The sequence below is a fragment of the Notolepis coatsorum genome, assembly GCF_963971535.1.
Source record: "Notolepis coatsorum genome assembly, chromosome: 10".
NCBI lineage: Eukaryota > Metazoa > Chordata > Actinopteri > Aulopiformes > Paralepididae > Notolepis > Notolepis coatsorum.
Window position 1 is genome coordinate 58882650 of NC_140174.1, and position 19985 is coordinate 58902634.

The 19985-nt window shown below is 44.4% G+C and overlaps 1 protein-coding gene across 1 annotated transcript in view; it reads right to left on the reverse strand.

Annotated features, from left to right (window-relative positions):
* LOC311236143 (leucine zipper putative tumor suppressor 2 homolog) overlaps nucleotides 1-19985 on the reverse strand; it is a 145231-nt gene that overhangs the window by 4560 nt on the left and 120686 nt on the right. The window contains exons 3-6 of the mRNA XM_084323765.1: nucleotides 18108-18662; nucleotides 12143-12736; nucleotides 11306-11428; nucleotides 7284-7430 (exon numbers count right to left, since the gene is read on the reverse strand). Of these exons, the coding sequence (XP_084179891.1) occupies nucleotides 7284-7430; nucleotides 11306-11428; nucleotides 12143-12736; nucleotides 18108-18635 (1392 nt within the window). The 5' untranslated portion in view covers nucleotides 18636-18662. The remainder of the gene's footprint in view (nucleotides 1-7283; nucleotides 7431-11305; nucleotides 11429-12142; nucleotides 12737-18107; nucleotides 18663-19985) is intronic.

The following is a 19985-nucleotide window of genomic DNA, read 5'->3' on the forward strand; positions in this document are numbered from 1 at the left end:
TTATATATAAATTTTATAGTTGATCTGACATTTATTTCTACCGCGATCACAGCTATATGTGTGGACCGTGTATGGCTGTTTACGGTTGGCTGCGGTGGGGGTGGGATCGCCCCGGTACGACAGTCATTTCATGTATGGACGAGGAGACATACTAATGATAATCTAGCGTTGATTTTTTAGGATGATTCGATAATCAGCCGAAAAATTACAACGTGATGACTGGATTACAGTAAAACGCCTTTTTCCTGGAATTACTGAAAAACACCCAAACCATACTCTATTCAAAACGGTATAAAACGGAAATGTACAGATGAAAAAACAATCCGTCTCGGGCATGTTGACTAGAAGCAACTCACTGAGACCCGACGGCGTTATTAGACCCATAGATATAATATAAGATATATTTTAAGCACTCGCAAATGTCACAGTCTAAAACTATATCCATTGAATAAAGACCTGGCGATGAATGGGGTATCAGCGCCCCCTGGTGCTGGCGGTCAATGTGTTAAAGTGGCACTTCACCAAAAAAAACAATGCTGATTTATTTTGCACATGATCTCACACACATACAAAAACTCTAAAGAATTTTGCACACATTAATTTAGTTTGAGAGCTATTGAGAGTAAATTAGTTTGAAGATGGCCATCAGTGATGTCATCGGGGACATTAAATCCTTATGTTAATTACAGCTCCGTGACACAAAACGCCCTTTTCCCTCCCTCTATGGTGGATGAAACCTTCAGCAACTGGTTTAAGAAGGGCATTCTGAACATTTATGATTTGTACCAAGACAGTTCATTTATGTCTTTCACACAACTGTCCCTAAAGTTTAACTTACCAAATTTTTTTTTTCAGATATCTACAGATACGTGATTTTGTTAAGAGCAAATTTGACCAGTTCCCCCATACACCCCCAAAAACTTTGATCGATCGCATCCTGGAGGTGAAGGTTGTAATCAAAGGCTCAATAACTAAACTATATAACATCATATCCCTATCCCTACACTCCTCAGTATTGGCTATAAGACAAAACTGGGAGTCCGATCTAAATCTATGCTGTGGCATGCTGGGGAGGCTACATCAACTCAAGGGACACCAACAAGCTCAACAAGCTGGTGAGGAAGGCTAGCTCCGTGGTGGGAGTCGAGCTACCTAGACTTGAGGTGATGGTAGAGAGGGGGATGATAAGGAAGCTGGATGCCATCATGGAGAACCCCTACCACCCCCTCTACGACGAGCTAGTCAAGATGAGAAGCTCGTTCAGCCACAGACTCATTCCCCCCCGACACTCAACTAACCGCCTCGGACAGTCCTTCATACCAGCGGCCATCAGGCTCCACAACAGTGGGCAGCGACTAGCAGCCTCCAGGCTCCACAACAGGGGGCAGCGACAGCGACTGCTACCAGACATTGACCTGGGACTTATAGGAACCCAAGGAGGACAACCTACACTACCTTAGGCTTACTGCACCCTATGTGGATACTGTGATACTGTGAATAATGTATATTTCAGTGGATACCGTGATACTGTGAATAATGTATACTCAGTAGATAGTAAATTATAACACTACCTCATGCATACTGCACCTTATGTGACACTGTGAATAATGTGAATATTCCTCAGCTAGTCAGATAGTAAATTATATTGACCATATTGATCAAATTGTTTACACTGCCTGTGTTGTTTTTTACTACCTGTATACTGTGTTGTTTTACTACCTGTACCCCTCCCCCCCTCCCCCCCATGCTGCTATGATGCCTGAATTTCCCCAAGGGGATCAATAAAGGAATATCTTATCTTATCTTATCATCAATTTACAGACAAAGAATGGGAAAATGCTCTTGCCCGAATACACTCTTCTTCAATATGTGCCCGCCATTCACTGTTCAAGCTCCTCCACCGTCTATATTGGTCAAAGACTAGACTGGCGAAGATAAATCCTGGCATGGATCCCACATGCGACCGGTGTCACCAAGCCCCTGGCTCACTTATTCATATGTTTTGGCATTGTCCAGTACTGGCCCCTTTCTGGACTTCCATTTTTAAATCTTATTCAGACATATTTTTTATGAACATTGACCCATGCCCTCTTATTGCACTATTTGGCTTGACACCGGAAAACGCTGCAATATCTATTGGGCAATCCAATGCCATGGCCTTTGCCTCACTCATTGCCAGACGCCTCATCCTATTCAACTGGAAGGCAGCCACTCCCCCTTCACACTTACACTGGATGAGGGATGTCATGTCTCTTATACATATAGAGAAAATCAGATTTACTACACAAGGCCACACGGATATCTTCCACAAAACATGGCAGCCCTTCCTATCTCATTTCAAAACCCATATGACTCCATCCAAACTTGGGACCCCATGACCCCCCTCCTCCCCCTATTTATCTATCATCATGACACTGCTAGCCCACGCATGGCTGGGGAGATGGCATTGTGGTGGTCTGCTAAGGGTGTTAAATTTACTTTCCATTTTATTTGTTTTACCATCTGGAAATTACGCTACTAAAATGGAGAGTATCACTTATATTATATATTATTATTACGGTGTATATATATATACATATATATATATATAAAAATCTCTTTGTTTTATTTTAATTTTACTTCATTTTTCTTTTGCGTAGCTTTGTCTGCCACATCCGTACTTTTGTTTAATTATTTAATTTAATTTAATTTTTTCTTTTTCTTTTTATCTCTTTTCTTTTCTTTTTTTTATTTTCTTTTTAATACATGTATGTTTGTCGTCGCCCTCACTGGGTGGGATGGGTGGGATTAGGGGATAGGAATGGGGAAGGAAATGGAAGTTGTATAATTTTGATAACTGAAATGTATAAATATGTACTAATTCTTCGAATAAAAAAAAAGATAAATCTAATTACAGCTCCGTGAAATGATGTAGATGAAAAAACTACAATACGTTTTTTTTTTTTATCCACTTTTTCTCCCATTTTCTACATTTTCCTCCCATCCCAATTTTCGTATCATCCAATTCAACCCTCCCCTGTCACGGACGCTGTTTCTTGCCTCCCACAAGCCGGCTGCAATGTGGACTAAGTCATACATAGCACAAGTCCCCTCCGGTACTTGAGGTAACAGCAGTCGCATCTTTTCACCTGCGCAGCTCGATCTCTCAGTGGCGAGGAGTAACGCGTGGGAGGCAGGGTTTCCGTTAGAAAAAATTGTTGCCGGCCTCAGTGTCCGGTAGATTTCAATTTCAATCTACCGGTCAAATGAGAGAAATTCCGGTCAGAGTTTATTGAGCTTAAAAACAATTGATAGGCAAAATAATGACAACAAAACAAAATAATGACATCATCAAGGCATGTAGATTTATAATATTTTTACTTAAAACTAGGCTACTTTTGCGTATAAAGCCATTATATTCCAAATAAAATAAGTCCCGAGACTCGTGCTGCTGCCGACTTTAAATCAAATAGGTGTCTGTGGGCAGTCGCCCGACAATAATAAACAGCAGTCTGTTATAATCACATTTTTATGAGCTAACGAATTCCGTTATATTGGACATTTGTATTAATTATATCAAGCGAAGAACTGAGAAATTTGGCAGAGAGAGACGGCAACATTATCGTGGGTTTGCGTGACGACTCTCTCTCTCTCCACCTCCCAATGACTTATTTGCGAGAGTATGTCGATGCAGAGCAGCAGATTCAGCGGTTATTGGCTCTTTTCTGGCTCTATCTGGGGACCGCACAGCAGCGCCCTCCACCCAACATTGAATTGCCAATGGCTGAATTGGAGTACTGCAATGGCCGCTGTAATGGCCGCTGCTGCTCCGGCTCTGCAGCTACACATGCACTCGCAAAACCCAGCACTAAGCTCTCGCTGACAACATTATTATACCTGCTTGGTGAAGCAACGATGAAACAAATGTAATGATTGTTTCGTTCATCGCATAGGCTATTTAATTTTAGCCTATTTTAATACAATTCAAATAATCAAATTGTGCTTAGACTCAGGGAATTATTTTCACCGGACATTAAGACCGGAGAGATTAAATATGTCGGACTTCAACAGATTTTGCCGGTCAAATACCGGTAATTACCGGCTAACGGAAACGCTGGTGGGAGGCTCACGCTGCCCCCGACACTTCCTGATTCTACTGCGCAGGCGCACCAACCGACCTGTAGGAGTCGCTGTCCACAACGCCCGATCCCCACCCATCAGTTTCCCACCCCCTAATACGGCCAATGTGTATTAGTACGGACGACCAGCTAAACTGAAAGCAAATGTGGAGCGCTGGGCTCGAACTGATGAGCCCAGCGTCTCCAGCATTTCGTGGCGAGCGCCTTGCCCACTACGCCACGTAGCCGCCCTACAATACCTTGTTTTATACGGACTGCTACCGTATCATTTAATTGAGCCTTTAATTAACACAACACAAGGATCCAATGTCCCCGATGACATCACTGGTGGCCATATACTCTCAATAACTGTCAAACTAAATGAAAACTGTTTAGGGCATTTCAAAGTGCCCATTTAGACAAAGTCAGTTTTACGACAACTTCTTTTATTGTGCAAACACGCTTTAAGATGTCTGACCTCCTAGAACAAAATGAGTCCCTCCCCGAGGCCAGCATTAAAATCGTTTTAAGAGTGAGAGAGATTCTTTATTTTTTTGGTATTGATTGCAGTGTGGACATTACAAAAGACTTAACGGCAGCCAGCCAGCCAGGCCATTCCATTGTTCCATGTGATTGATGGCAGTGCCGCCCTGCGCTTGACTTTAACCTGCATGTGCCCGCCTGCGGCAGCATCTCACCCTGGGTCTGTCCGCTCTGCCTCTCATCATCCCTGCCGTTGTACAAACAAACCACACTTTAAATCGCCTGTCGGAGTACGGTGAGGGCCACATAGTTCAGCGAGAACCCATTAAACCAGTCCACAATGAATGAAAGACACAATGTGTACATAACCCACAATGCCTCTGGCCAGACTAAAACTACATCATGAGTTGATCACGGTGTTGTTGTCATTTGAGAGGATTTGAGTCTAACTTTGCTAGACATGTAAAAATAAAAATAAATTTCTTTGACTGCTTTTCCCAAATCATACCTTTCCTTGATGATTCTCTTAGTAATATATAATAGAATGTTGTATGTGATGAGAAATGGTATGCCACCCATTTAAAGAATTATTTTGTGGTCTTCCTGTGCCCCAGAACAGTTCAGTCAGTATTTGTGTACACGCACCACCCTCCAATAAGACAGAACCGTCCAATTGGTGATGTCAAATCTGAGGCTGCTCTATAGACAATGAATGGGGCCATAACATGTTTGTGTGAGCTCTTACGCCAATGAGGTTTATATTCTAGCATTTCGAGAGGGTCAGAACCAGAATGAAATTGGGTGTAAGAGCTCACAAAAACATTTTATGGCCTCATAAAGCCAGAGCTCTATTCATTATCTATGGAGCAGCCCCAGATTGTACACTCCAATTACATCACCAATTGGGGGGTTCTCTCTCTGATTTCTAGCTTTAGGAGAGAGTGGTGCGTGTTCACAAATACCGACTGAACTGTCTTGGGGCACAGGAAGAACATATGTGAATTCTTAAAATGGGTGACGTTGCCTCAACTCAATCAGCGCCAGAGGGATATGTGTAATGTGTGGTTAAAAGTCCAGCATTCTAAAGTATAGGAATACGTGGCGGTGTTTGCAGAGCTATAACTATATTCTATATTATAGCTATGGATACAATACTATGGCCCATTTGACATCGAGTATCTATCGTTCAATGTGAAAAATAAATAATTTTTTCATCCATACATTCCCGTTTTATACCGTGGTGAATATAAGTATGGTTTTAGAGCGGTCTAGGGTAATTCCTGGGAGGCTGATAATAGCCCGCAACGTGCATTATACTAAATGCATTGGCGTTCCGTCCCTACACACGCTACAATAAAAAAATCAAATGCATATGATAGGTATTATGTTCCATCATGAATGCATGAAAGGGTGGCGGCTGGGTGGCGTAGCGGAGATTGCGCTCGTCACCAATGCAAGAGACTCCGGTATCGAATCCCAGTCTCAGCATTGCCTTCGGCTTGGGCCGGCCGTCGTACTGGCTCATTTGGCAGAGTCAGCGGGTGGAAGTCGATGGGTGAGGATTGGACGTTGTGGACAGCGACCCCTACAGGTCGATTGGGAGACGCCTGCACAGCAGAGACAGGAAGTGGTGAGGGTAGAGCCTTCCATGCGTTACACCTCGCCAATGAGAGTCCGCGCTGGCAGGTGAAAAGATATGACAGGCTGCCTCCTCGTGTGCCGGAGGGAACACGTGATGCAAGGCTTCTATCCTCTCTACAACCGACCAGTGGGGGGCATAGTCGAGCAACGTTCAAGACAGGGGAGGGGAGAATTGGATACACGAAATTGGGATGGGAGAAAAATAGAAAATAAGGAGAAAAAGTGGATAAAAAAAATTAATGCATGGGGGGGTCGTTTTTTTATGCTTTGATCGTCACCAACGGAATACGTTATGGACTAGCGTTACACACATACGCTCGGATCACAATGAAGACATTCTTTGATCAACGCAATATTGATATCATATAGCCCTTACCTTGACTAGGATGTACCCCAAAAGAATATTCCAATTATCTGATCGCCATTCCAAGTATTGATGTCCATCGTGTCGCCAACATAATCCTCCACAAAACACTGATCGGGAGTCCTAGATTCTTCTCAATCCGAGCGCTATAACCGCTCGGCCTGCCCGGAGAAAAATAGCCGAACCGGACCCATATAATCGACGCACAGCCCAAGACACAAGGTTTCAAAGGGTGCTCGATACCGCCGCCTGGTAGGATGCGGCCGGTATTGCACTTTTGTGATCTCAGACTCATTCCCTATGATAACACCAGGCTCCCTGGATGGATAATGAATGGAAATATCGAATAAAAGAAATAATGATGAAAACCCGACTTTTCTCGGGTTTGGCGCTCAAGCGTCGGCGAGTTAACCCGACTTTATTCGGGTATGGCGTCCATTGAGCATTTCCTGTAGTTATCGAGATCAATAAAAAGCCCTATATCAACACTCACCTGCTTATAATCCCCTTGGTAAAATCGGAGTAAAATGTTATATATAGACCTTTTAATGAGCGCCACGGTCAGTTTTAAATATAACACTCCCCATGGACCATATTCACACGGCAGCCATTTTGCCATAAGAGCAAAATGGCCACCGTGTGAATATGGTCAATAATGTCTTGTCCTGGTTTCATTAGAGCAGTGCTCCTCAAGTCACCTCCCACTTGCTCTCCTCCAGGCGGGGTCCGATCTGGATCTTCTCGTGCTCGTAGGAGGTGCAGCGCTCCTCCAGCTGCTCCCTCTCCTGCAGCAGCTGGGAGAAGTCCTCCTGCAGCTTCTTCTTCTCCTGTTGGAGCTGGTAGACCTGTGGCAGACAGACGGTGTTTAGTCCTTCACTTCACTGGCAGATGCTATGTTAGCTCCACAATTCTGTGATACATACTGTAAGTGGATAAAATACCTTAGTGACTGTATTTTATACCAGACGATTATAGAACGGCCCTGTTTCACTAGAAAGGTTGTGAATGAGATATGGCAATTCACGAATTTAAAGGTGCTATAGATCAGGAGTTCTCAAACTTTTTTATACCATGAGTCATGACCCCATTTTATTTAGGATTTTTTTGGTGACCCCACACTTAATGTATCGCGTAATTTCAACGTGGAATTGGGATGTTGTTGAACTTGATCATTCATATTTATTAGAACATTTTATTACAGCACTATGTTATCAATACACATTAACACATTGGCCGCCATGCATTGTACCCATCTTTGGGCCCAGTCTGCCAGCGCTGTAAGCCTATGGAGATGTTTACCTTCTTTGCAGGGCTATAACTTTTTAAATATTATAGCTATATCGACATTACTATGGCCCATTCAACATCGGGTATCTATCGTTCTGGATGTGGGAACATTCTATTTTTTCATTCATACATTGTTGTGTTAATACCGTCGTGAATATAAGTATGTTTTTAAGGTTTTCTGCAATAATTCCTAAAACGCGAGTTATAGGCCCAACGCATTTGATTGATTATCGATTGGCGTTTCTTTCCTATACACGCTATATTAACACTTTAATCGCCATGGGTTAAATTCATAATTTACCATCCCTCGCCAGCTCTATTTGTCTATGGAGAAGTTCCCCTTCTTTGCAGGGCTATAACTTTTTAAATTCTATTGCTAAATTGCCATTATTATGGCCCATTCAATGTCCTATATGTATTGTTCAGGGTGTAGCAACGTTAAACTTTTTCATTCACATATTCATACTAAAATATGGTCTAAAGTATAAGTATGTTTTTATCGTTTTCTGCAGCTTTCTCCAGAACTTGATTTATAGCTCCAAATGCATTATATTGATGATGAAATACAGTTTGATAGCAATCGGCGCGAGATAAAAAATTTCAACTGGACGTGATTCTAGAAGTTTCTACGTATCATCTGATGATGACCGGATGGGCGGGGGATCGTTTATAATTCCGTGGGCAGCGTTAGATGATTCATCCAGAGTGGGTCATATGTTCATCAGATCAGTTAGTATAGAAGACGTTAGAAAATAACGTTGAAACTCACCGTGGCTTCGTCGCGCCGCTGGCAGATGAGCGTGGAACAGAATTTTTTCTATTATGGGATGGAGAAATGCCCGATCCATTTCCAGGTTGTATAATAGTATATACGTCCAAATCATGTTGTTTTTTCGAGTTATTTGCACCGATCGATGTTCACTGTATCAAGACGGAGTCTCTCTAACGACAGCGAGTGCCCGGACCACATATGGATGAGCACTTCCGTTTCAAAGGTTCATTTCCGGTTGGCGATCTGCCGATCGGCCACCAGATGGCGCTCTTGAACCGCTAGAGAGTTGAGAGGAGATCAGCAGTGTGTCTCAGGGCTCCGGAAAGGAAATATGATTTCGATGACAGATATTTGAAATATTGACATCAAAGACGAGTTACGGCGTCTTCGGCAGAATGAGCATGGCTAGGAATGACGTGTACACTCGTCCCCGGCGATCATAGTGTTAAAAAATTCAAATGATTATGATCGGTATACATTATGCTTCATCATGCGTGAAGGAAAGGGGGGGGGGGGGGTCGTTTATAATTCCTTGATCGTCAGTGACGGCTTTATTTAGTATGGGTTGATACGTTGATCAGACTGATTGCAAACAAAGAAATGGACAATCAAGCTGAAAATAACGTTAGATTCCTCTTACCGTTCGCCGATGAGACTGGAGGAAAAATATTCCAATTATTTGACGTCGATCTGCTAGATCCATTTCCAGTTTGTATGACGCAATAAACGCCGAAATCATATTGATTATTGCGTTTCGAAAGCGATCCCAATGCACTCGATTGTGTATCTAGACCCACGTTACAATATATCTCTGGCGGAGGAATTTCCCTGATGCACAGAGCGCCACTTCCGGTTTGGTGTGGAGTGTAACTCGCACGAAATCCACCAGGCGGCGGTACTCGTTAGCGTCCAAAGTGTTAAAACGAGGCATATTTTGCCAGAACATTACAAAAATATATATATATCATCATCATCTTCGTTTTACGTCCCTATTTTCCCACTACAGTGAGGTTGGACAGGCGATGACTCCACGCCACTAAAGTCATCATTTTTGGTTTGTAGCTAGTTTTATACCTCGGATGCCCTTCCTTACAGGTAACCCTGTCGGTGAGGACCTAGCCTTTGCATATTCCTACACACACACACACACAAGGCAGTCCGGTTTTCTTTCAGGGTATTCTCCCTTAGCCTTTGTGTATCCCTACGCACACACACAAGGCAGTGCGGCACCCTGTATCCTTAGGTAGGGAGGCTAGAGAGGGTACTAACACTTCCCTCAGTGTTACCCTTAGACTAGTGGAGGGAAGGAGTTGTCTTACTTCTCCATTCTAGTTCAGCTTCCGCTAGAACTAGCCACTGCCCTATATATATATATATATATATATATATATATATATATATATATATATATATATATATATTAGGGCTGACCTTCAAAGCTTTTTTTGGCAATCGAAGCTTCGGGGCCGAGCTTCGATTTTAATTCGAAGCTTAAAAAAAAAGAAAAGAAAAAATATATATATATTAATTATAATATATATATATATATTTTTTTTTAATCTTATGTTGTGGGACTTGTACAGCACTTGGTAAACTTTGTTGTTTTTAAATGTGCTCTATAAATAAAGTGGATTGGATTAATTAATTAAGTAGCCCCTTTCGTGACTGTGACGCAGCCAACAAGGTTTCACTCGGCTGCGCTGCCTGGGTGCAGTAGGGCTGCTCTCACAGCCAACGACATGACATTACATAATTATGTTGCAACCTTCGTCTATCAAGCAAACAATTATATTATATTTAATTTATAATTATATCAGACAATGCACCTACAAAAGCAGATGATTACAATTAAATTAGCCAACTTGGTAACACATTAGTCATAGCAGCATAGGCATAGCCTTATTAATGTTTTGTGTGGCATCGCCGTCGTGTACAACTCCAAGGGATATTCCCTTGGAGATGCATTTGAGGCAAAAAAAATTTTACACTTCGATTTTTAATTTTTTTTGAAACTCATGCCATCGAACGAAGCTTTGAAGCTTCAAAGTATTTAAGACAGCCCTAATATATATATATATATATATATATATATATATATATATATATATATATATTTATTTATATATATATATATTTAGATTAAAAAAAAATTTACATGCCAATGTGCAACCCCACTGTCACCTACCCACGACCCTACTTTGGGTTGCGACCCGTAGTTTGAGAACCGCTGCTATAGATAACACTAGAGCATGTTGTTTATCCTATCAGGTGCATTCTACACGGAGAAATGGGAAGTAGGGAGGGCGGGATACATGCATGCAACATGTATCCCGCAAAATAATAAATTAATTAATCCAAAAAAGAAATATGTTTATGCCGCAGCGTTCTAAAAGCTCTGTGGATGCATTCTTTTTTCTTTATCATTATTATTTAAGGTTTTTTTAATGATTACTCTACATAAAATGTTATCTATAACAACTTTAATTTCAATACAGCTCTTTTACTAGTCCTTCATGTCCTTCAGGATAAAAATGTTGTCTGTTCCACAAATACAAAATTAAGCTCAAAGCAGAGTGCTGGATCTTCTCCTTGTTTCCTATGTAGGTTATTATTACTATTCATAGGGACAGTCGACATGTATCGGCTGTGAGTGGCTCTGACCTGCAACTGCAGCACCTGCTGGGCGCGCTGGGCCTTCTGGGAGGTGGCCTGCATCCTGGTCGCACAGCTCTGTCTCAGCTCCTCCAGCTCCAGTTCACACCGCTTCTGCTTCTCCTCGTACACCTGCCAGGGGAGAGGAGAGACACAGACACACACACACACACACACACACACACACACACACACACACACACAGATAGTGTTTTTATTGACCTCACAGACAGACCCATTGATAGAATATCAAACAGTATGCAAAGGCTAAACGTAGGCTACGTTTTGAAGTTATTTTTATGTTAACAAGCATTTTCTAGTTCCCTCTCACACAAATGCAGGGGAGAAGGTGGTGTGATGAGGTTAGAGGTCACAGGGGGAGAAGGTGGTGTGATGAGGTTAGAGGTCACAGGGGGAGAAGGTGGTGTGATGAGGTTAGAGGTTACAGGGGGAGAAGGTGGTGTGATGAGGTTAGAGGTTACAGGGGGAGAAGGTGGTGTGATGAGGTTAGAGGTCACAGGGGGAGAAGGTGGTGTGATGAGGTTAGAGGTTACAGGGGGAGAAGGTGGTGTGATGAGGTTAGAGGTTACAGGGGGAGAAGGTGGTGTGATGAGGTTAGAGGTCACAGGGGGAGAAGGTGGTGTGATGAGGTTAGAGGTCACAGGGGGAGAAGGTGGTGTGATGAGGTTTGAGGTTACAGGGGGAGAAGGTGGTGTGATGAGGTTTGAGGTTAGACAGGGGAGATGGTGGTGTGATGAGGTTTGAGGTTGAGCTACTGAAACACAGTGCCCATCATGTGGTCGACTTATAAGAATACATCTGTACCGATTAGCCCAACCCACTCACCTGGCAGATGGCGGCCTCGTTCTCGTCCAGGTTCTCTCGGAGCTGCTGCAGCTCCAGGTCCCTCTCCCTCAGCTTGTCCTCCAGGTCCCTCATGATCCCCTCGTAGCCCTCTATGGGGGCGGGGGAGCGCCCGGTGGAACCGCTGTCCGACAGGGGCTGCCCCCGCCCACTCAGCGACCCGGAGCCCGTGCTCTTGCTGGAGGACGAGCGCCCGCTGTCCGAGTTGGTGTGTCCGTGGTGTCCGTTGACCGGCGGCACGCTCTTCACGGGCTCCAGGTGGCCGCCGGGGTTCTCGGCGGACGCCAGGCCGTAGCCGGCGCCGCCGTAAGGGGGCAGGCTGGACAGAGAGTTCCGCCCGGAGTCGGACAGCGAGCAGGACTGGCTGCTGCTGCCGTTACGCCCCCCGCTGTAGGAGCTGCGCTTCTCAGAGCAGGAGGGAGAGCCCTCCCTGTGGGCGGGGCTGAGCAGGTTCAGGTTGTTCTGGCTCTCCGATAGGCTGGCGCCGTGGCGGGGGGACAGGTACTGCATGGCGTTGCGGCTCTTGGGGATGACGGGTTTGAAGGCGGTGGGCCGCAGCACCATTTTCTCCATGTTCTGAGAGCAGAGAAAGAGAGATCAATCAACGCTCCCCCTTCTCCTCCATCTTGCACCACCCCCCACAATGCTGAGTGTGAGTGGGGGGTGAATACATGGGAGGAATATTAAGTGGGGAACTGGGGATATTAATGGTAGGCGAGTCGTGCATATTCGAAAAGTAGGTGTGACGGACACTTTGATTCATGTTCATGCGAAACATTATTAATATGTCAGGCAGAGAACTGATGTCTTTTAAAAAATGATAGATTTACTGTGTCTCACACACTGCATCTGGCTAATTGTGCCCAGCAGGAGAAAAAAAAAAGCTGATTCACTCAAAAGAGAGCAGAGCTGTCTTAAATCAGTCTCTCTAGAGATTATTGATGCAAACTAGGCTTGGCTACATTAAGGCCATTTGATTGATGTATACCGTCCCTGTTAATTGGATTAAAAAATAAATAGGAAAGTGCATACATAATTTCATGAGATGTAAACAAACTGCAGACGGCTGTCATCACAACATGACAACAGCGGTCAATGGAGCCCCGGACAAAAAGCTCCAAATAACCCCAAAGCAGCTCGTCAATTCCTGCAGTTGTTTGAGGTGGTTTATGTCAATTAATTTGTTATTAAGTAACATTAAGAAAATCTCAACAACTGATGTGTACATGAAGATCATAGGTTGATTGGAAGCACACCTTAAATGTATAATCTGTAATGCCATCAAACAGCGACCTCTAGGCAAAGGCTTGGTATTGCACTTTGTTTACTTCAGGAGTCTAGTAACAGACCTCCCTTGGCAGAGCTTGACGTTTGGCCAGCAGTAGCAACCCCTCCCCTATACCCACTGGGTGATTGAATGAATGAATGAAAACTTTATTTAACAGATTGCAGAATTGGTACAATACAGTACGGCTCAATACACACAATTGTTAAGGGGATGCAGACCAGAGAAAGACGTTTGTCTTGTTTACATCAGGGTCCCCCATTTTTTTTTTTTTTTAAACTTCATTTTTTAGCGTTTATCGCTTTTTCTGGTCAAGCATGACCGACAGAAACAGGTTGAATGGGATATAGATCAGGGGAAGACACTCTGAGAAAATACGGCGAGTCCGGGAGTCGAACTCGTGTACCCCAGATCCGTGACGAGCACGGTTGTCCCCGACGCTGAAATAGCGCAGAGATACGCGGTGAGCTACGGGAGCTCGCCCAGGGTCCCCCATTTTCAATTCATAGTGGGGGTGACAGTGGCTCGGGAGGTAGAGCAGTCGTCTGGTGGAACCGATGTTCCTGGTTTGATTCCTGCTCCTCCCGTGCAGCGCGTCGAAGTGTCCTTGAGCAAGACACTTAACCCCTAATTGCTCCCGATGAGCAGGTTGGCACCTTGCATGGTTGCCTCCGCCGTCGGTGTGTGAATGTGTGAGTGAATGGGTCAAATGTGAAGAACAAATTGTAAAGCGACTTGGACTTCGTTGGACTTCGTTTTCCCGTGATAACAAGATAATTATTGTGTTATCACGAGAAAACAAATTAAATCTGATTAATTTATTTCAGGGGGGTACATGACATACAGGTATACACAGTACTGTTACATTTGCGACATACAAGATATGCAAATATACAGTACTGTTTAACAGAAAATATACATACGATGGGGAGGAAACTGTACATTAGGAGGGGGTGGGAGGGGTTTGGACATACAGGGGGCAGTTTCGCGTTGCAGCCTCCCATAGCCAGGTGCTCTTTGAGAGCTCACTTTGAGGCACATTAATGTGTATATATATTATCTGTAACAGCAAGGCATAAAGCTATTTCAGCCTGTGTCAGGCCTTGATTGAAGAGATATGTGACGCGGTGATCAATATCCTCCTGTTTAGCCCCTTTCGTGACTGTGATGCACCGAGTGCATCATAGTCACGAACGGGGCTACCTGCTCCTCTGACATCACTGAATGATGTTTCCTGCAGTGATTTAATATAGACTATCGTTTTGTTTTCTCGAGATCGAGAAAATTATCGCGTTATCACGAGAAAACAAATTAAATTAACTCGTTAGTCGTTATCACAGGAAAACGGAGCAAATAAAATGTATGAATGTACGGCCTCTCAGAGCATATTACTGGACACTACAAATAAATGCAGTGTAAATACACCGGATTTAGCAAGGATGCTAATTTTCATTCGCAGTCCCCACACAAAGCATAAAAAACGAAACATGCAGGCAGTGAGACAAGGCATAAAAACATACATACAGAAAAAAATACAAGGTATAAAGTGTGCACTACAATACTATTTGACTATACATGGTCACAGGTTTGGTTGTCGAGTAACCATTTTTTTTTAGATTGAATTTAAAAGATGGAAATGATGTACAATCTCATATGGTCAGTGGTAGATCATTCCAGATTAAACAGCCCTGGACTGAGAGGGTGTTTTTAGCAAAGGCGGTTTGCTGGCCGGGCAATGATATATACATACAGTGAAAATATATATACATACTGTATATTTAATACACATGTTAACACTTTGAGTGCCAGCTATTAGCCGCAGCCGCCTGTTGCAACGCCACCAGTAGATAGATAGGGATCCGTCACCTTGTTTGTAGAGCTATAACTATATTCTATATTATAGCTATGGATACAATACCATGGTCATTTGACAGTAAGAACCTTCCATTCAAGATGCAAAAAAGAAATCATTTTTTCATCCATACGTTCCCGTTTTATACCGTGGTGAATATGAGTGTTTTTTCTGAATGATCCGGGCTAATTCCTGGGAGGCTGGTTATAACCCGCAACGTGTATTATACTAAATCCATTGGTGTTTCGTCCCTACACACGCTACAATTAAAAAATCAAATGCATATGATAGGTATTATGTTTCATCATGCATGCATGAAAGGGGGGGGTTTGATGCTTTGATCGCCATCAACGGCATACGTTGTGGACTAACGTTACACACACACGGTCAGATCGCATTGAAAACATGCTTGGATCAACGCAAGATTGATATCATATAGCCCTTACCTTCACTAGGATGTACCCCAAAAAGAATATTCCAATTATCTGATCGCCATTCCAAGTATTGATGTCCATCGTGTCGCCAACATAATCCACCACACATCATGAATCGGGAGTATTTGATTATTCTCAATCCGAGCATTATAATAACCGCTCGTCTTGCCCGGAGAAAAATAGCCGACCCGGACGCGTGTACCACTTCCGCAACTTATTTGATTTCCGGGGTTGGCCTGATTGGCCGCGACGGCCACGTGACGCGCGTGGCACGCCCCCGCGGCAGGATGAGAGAGCGTAGATTTAGCTGTGTATCATTTAATCATTTAATATTTGAAAGGCATACATTGTTGTCATACAGAAGTACAGAATACTTTTATCCAAAATGCTTCTTACTGTTACACTGTTAGAGACTGTGCTAGACAAATGAATGACTAATTCGGTCTGAAATAACGTAACTAATAACGTTAGTAAGCACTGCTTATATGCTTATTATGTCTGCGGGGTACAGTAAACGTTTCTCCCGGTACATTCTGAAGAGCACACCGCTGTATGTTGGAGAACCAGCGGTCTTCCGCTCCTCCTCACTCGAGTGAGAGCAAAGCCGTGAGAGGGGGGCGGCACCTCGGCACAGCTCAGCCCTGTGTGAGACGCGAGCAGGAAGGAGGAGATGGGAGTCCTTCCAATCGGAATATGTTGTTTCTTTACACATATGTTGGATTATGAATATGTCTTTATAGCTATGCTGCCAGGCTGGAATATGTTGTTTCTTTACACATATGTTGGATTATGAATATGTCTTTATAGCTATGCTGCCAGGCTGGTCCGCGACCCTCCGTGCTGCGATCACCAGCGGGGAGAATATGCTCACGCGAGCGGCATCGCTGAGCTCTGGTGACGGTCTTATTGGGGCTTATGCCGAGAAGCAGTAACACAACATTGCAACTGTTGTGTTACTGCTTTCTGACCGAATTAGTCATTAATTTGTAGCTATAAGACATATTCATAATCCAACATATGTGTAAAGAAACAACATATTCCGATTGGAAGGACTCCCATCTCCTCCTTCCTGCTCGCGTCTCACACAGGGCTGAGCTGTGCCGAGGTGCCGCCCCCCTCTCACGGCTTTGCTCTCACTCGAGTGAGGAGGAGCGGAAGACCGCTGGTTCTCCAACATACAGCGGTGTGCTCTTCAGAATGTACCGGGAGAAACGTTTACTGTACCCTGCAGACATAATAAGCATATAAGCAGTGCTTACTAACGTTATTAGTTACGCTATTTCAGACCGAATTAGTCATTCATTTGTCTAGCACAGTCTCTAACAGTGTAACAGTAAGAAGCATTTTGGATAAAAGTATTCTGTACTTCTGTATGACAACAATGTATGCCTTTCAAATGTTAAATGATAAATGATACACAGCGAAATCTACGCTCTCTCATCCTGCTTTCGCCAACGGCAGCGCGCTTGCCGCTGCGGCTGCCGCAGGGGCGTGCCACGCGCGTCACGTGGCCGTCGCGGCCAATCAGGCCAACCCCGGAAATCAAATACGTTGCGGAAGTGGTACACGCGACCCGGACCCATATAATCGACGCACAGCCGAAGATACAAGTTTCAAAGGGTGCTCGATACCACCGCCTGGGAGGATCTGGCCGGTACTGCACCTTTGGAGTCCCAGTATGCCTTTTACAGGCAACATACAGCTCCCTGACATTGAATAGGGTATTCAAATCGAAAAAAAAGGAAAAACGACCCAGAAACAAGAATTCTCATTTATGGCACTGAAAGTGTTAATCAAAAGAGAGTTGTATTACAAGATAAGGCCTAACAAAATTAATAGTTGGTTTCAGGTTGGTTGTCAGTTTGGCCATGGGTAGGTAGGGAATTTATTTTATTTAATTTTTTTATTTTATTCTTTCCCACGGCGACTATGGATAGGGAATTTCTTTATTTAATTAAAATGTTCACAACAACATGGATGCATGTACTCTGCCAGCATGTTTAATATCCATAATACTAAATGTTTGACTAAGATTTCTATGAAACTATATTCTAAAAAAAAAAGAAAGAATTTTTTTTTTTTTTTTTTTAAACTCATAAAATATATTGGGTCGCACCTAAATCGGCAGGGTCGGTCGGCAACCTGAAACCAACTATTAATTTTGTTAGGCCTAAAGACAAAAATGACATTGTAATTTGTACTGGAAAAACAATACTCTCAAATACCATTATACCGTCAAAACTAAGACAAATATTGTGATATATTATTTTAGGCTTATCACCCAGACTTAGGTGGATGTATCCGTTTTCCATTGTGGCAGAAAACATCTCACATTCTGTGTGTGAAGAAACGTGAAGTAGTGCCTTAAAACCTCACCTTCTCTAGTTTCCCTGACACAGGGATGAGTTTGGGGGGAGGTCCTCCTACGTTCCCGTTCAGCCCCGGCCCGTCCCGAGCCTCGTCCACTTCGCTCCCAGGACTGGTCGGCGTCACGTGGTTGTCGTTCCAGTCGCCCACGTAGTCGTCGTTCAGATAGGTGTAGTTCGCGACCCCGCCCTCTTTATCCACGCTCTTGCTGGAAGATGTGGAGGTCTTCCTCTTGGCCGGCGGGGTGCGGCTCAGCAGCATGGAGTCCTGTTGGGGCGAACTGGAGCCCAGGCAGGTGGTGGCGCCCGGCGTGGGCCGCCGGATCCTCGCTCCCAAGTGGCGGTCGTGGCAGGCGGTCGGGCGGGTGGCGATCAGGCTGCTGACGGAGCCCATCGCCTCCAGAGAGGAGGAGGAGGAGGGGGCGGCAGCGTTGGGGGGAGAGTGGGGAGCGGAGGGGTGACGGCCGCGGGCTCCTCCTCCGCTGAGGCCCGGCGCGTGGTGCTCAGCAGATACGGGAAGGGCCTGAACAAGGGCCATGGAGGCAGCTCAGTGGGCCCCCTCGCTCTGGAAGAGACAGGAGACACGCGGTTAGTGTCATTCAGAGAGAGCAGGTTTATCAGACACTAAAAGAGCTAAATAATTGTGCCCAGAGAAGTCGTGTAGTGGTTCATATCCCGCCCTGTGGAACCACATGTACCCACTGCTGGTCCGGGATAAAATCCTGCCTGAACCATCTCTCCTGTGTGTCCCCTACTCAGTCTCCCTCTCAGCCTTCCTACTGTCTAAATAAAGAAAAAGTACTATTTTCACAAGTGTTAAACATCCTGATTCTGGCTCGGCCATGTCAGCTCTTGTTATCATGGCTCATGCGGTGTTGGAATTTCGACCAAGCGCACAAACAAGCGGTGTTATGAATCTCCACCAGAGGGCGCTTTCAAAGACGTCTCATCACTCCAGGACAGGACCACACAGCGACTCTATCACAGAGGCGAAACGGGAGATGATATAGATCGAAGCGTACAGATATCCTACAGGAGCCATCGGGGGCCACACACGCACAGAAGGACAGGCCAGATCATTCATCCAGTCCATTCAAGCAGCACAAAGTGGGCCTGAGGCGTCCTGCCTGTGATGCATGAGACAGCGAAGGCACAGGGTCTTCTTTTCATCTACGTCTACGAGATGCAAAATGGCTCCCGACATGCCAGCTATTTCCTACTGACAGCAACAAAGGCCACGTCTCCTCGCATTTCATCCGCCTCATCTGGTAAGTGTTGTGGTAAAAGTCCCTCAAAAGGGAAACAAGCAGCCAAATACTGTAAGAACCAAACAAAAGTCCTAATGATTTGGTAATGATTTTGTAATGCTGTAGCTGTTGAGATTACCAACAAAATGCTGGTCTTTACTGGTGCAAATAGAAAATAAATCACATTATTTAGAGATAAGAGTGCCACAAGCAAATGCACACACACACACACACAATACAGTGTGCTTGAGAGACGAGAGCCATAGATAGACTGTGACATCATTGATTTGTCCCACGGCAAACCATCTGGTATCACTGTATCAGAGTAGAGAACAATCGCAGAAGGGGTGTCACTGAGTGTCGCTCACTGACAGGAGATTAGCGCTAGAACCAGCTGTGTGCTAAATACATCATCCTCATCCTCATGAGTCACTGAGGATGTCCACCTGACAGGTGTGTCCCGTTTCCAAGAGCCTCATCTCCTCCGATGGGTCACTTTAAGCTGTGAAGTCTTTTAACAGTTATAGAAGGTCGTCCAAGACAGGATGAGCTACTGGTATTGTGTGCGGTACAAGTACTGAAGGATATTAGCAGTTTCCCCAGCGCGCCACTCATGCCCTTGTATTGAATCCTAGAACTGT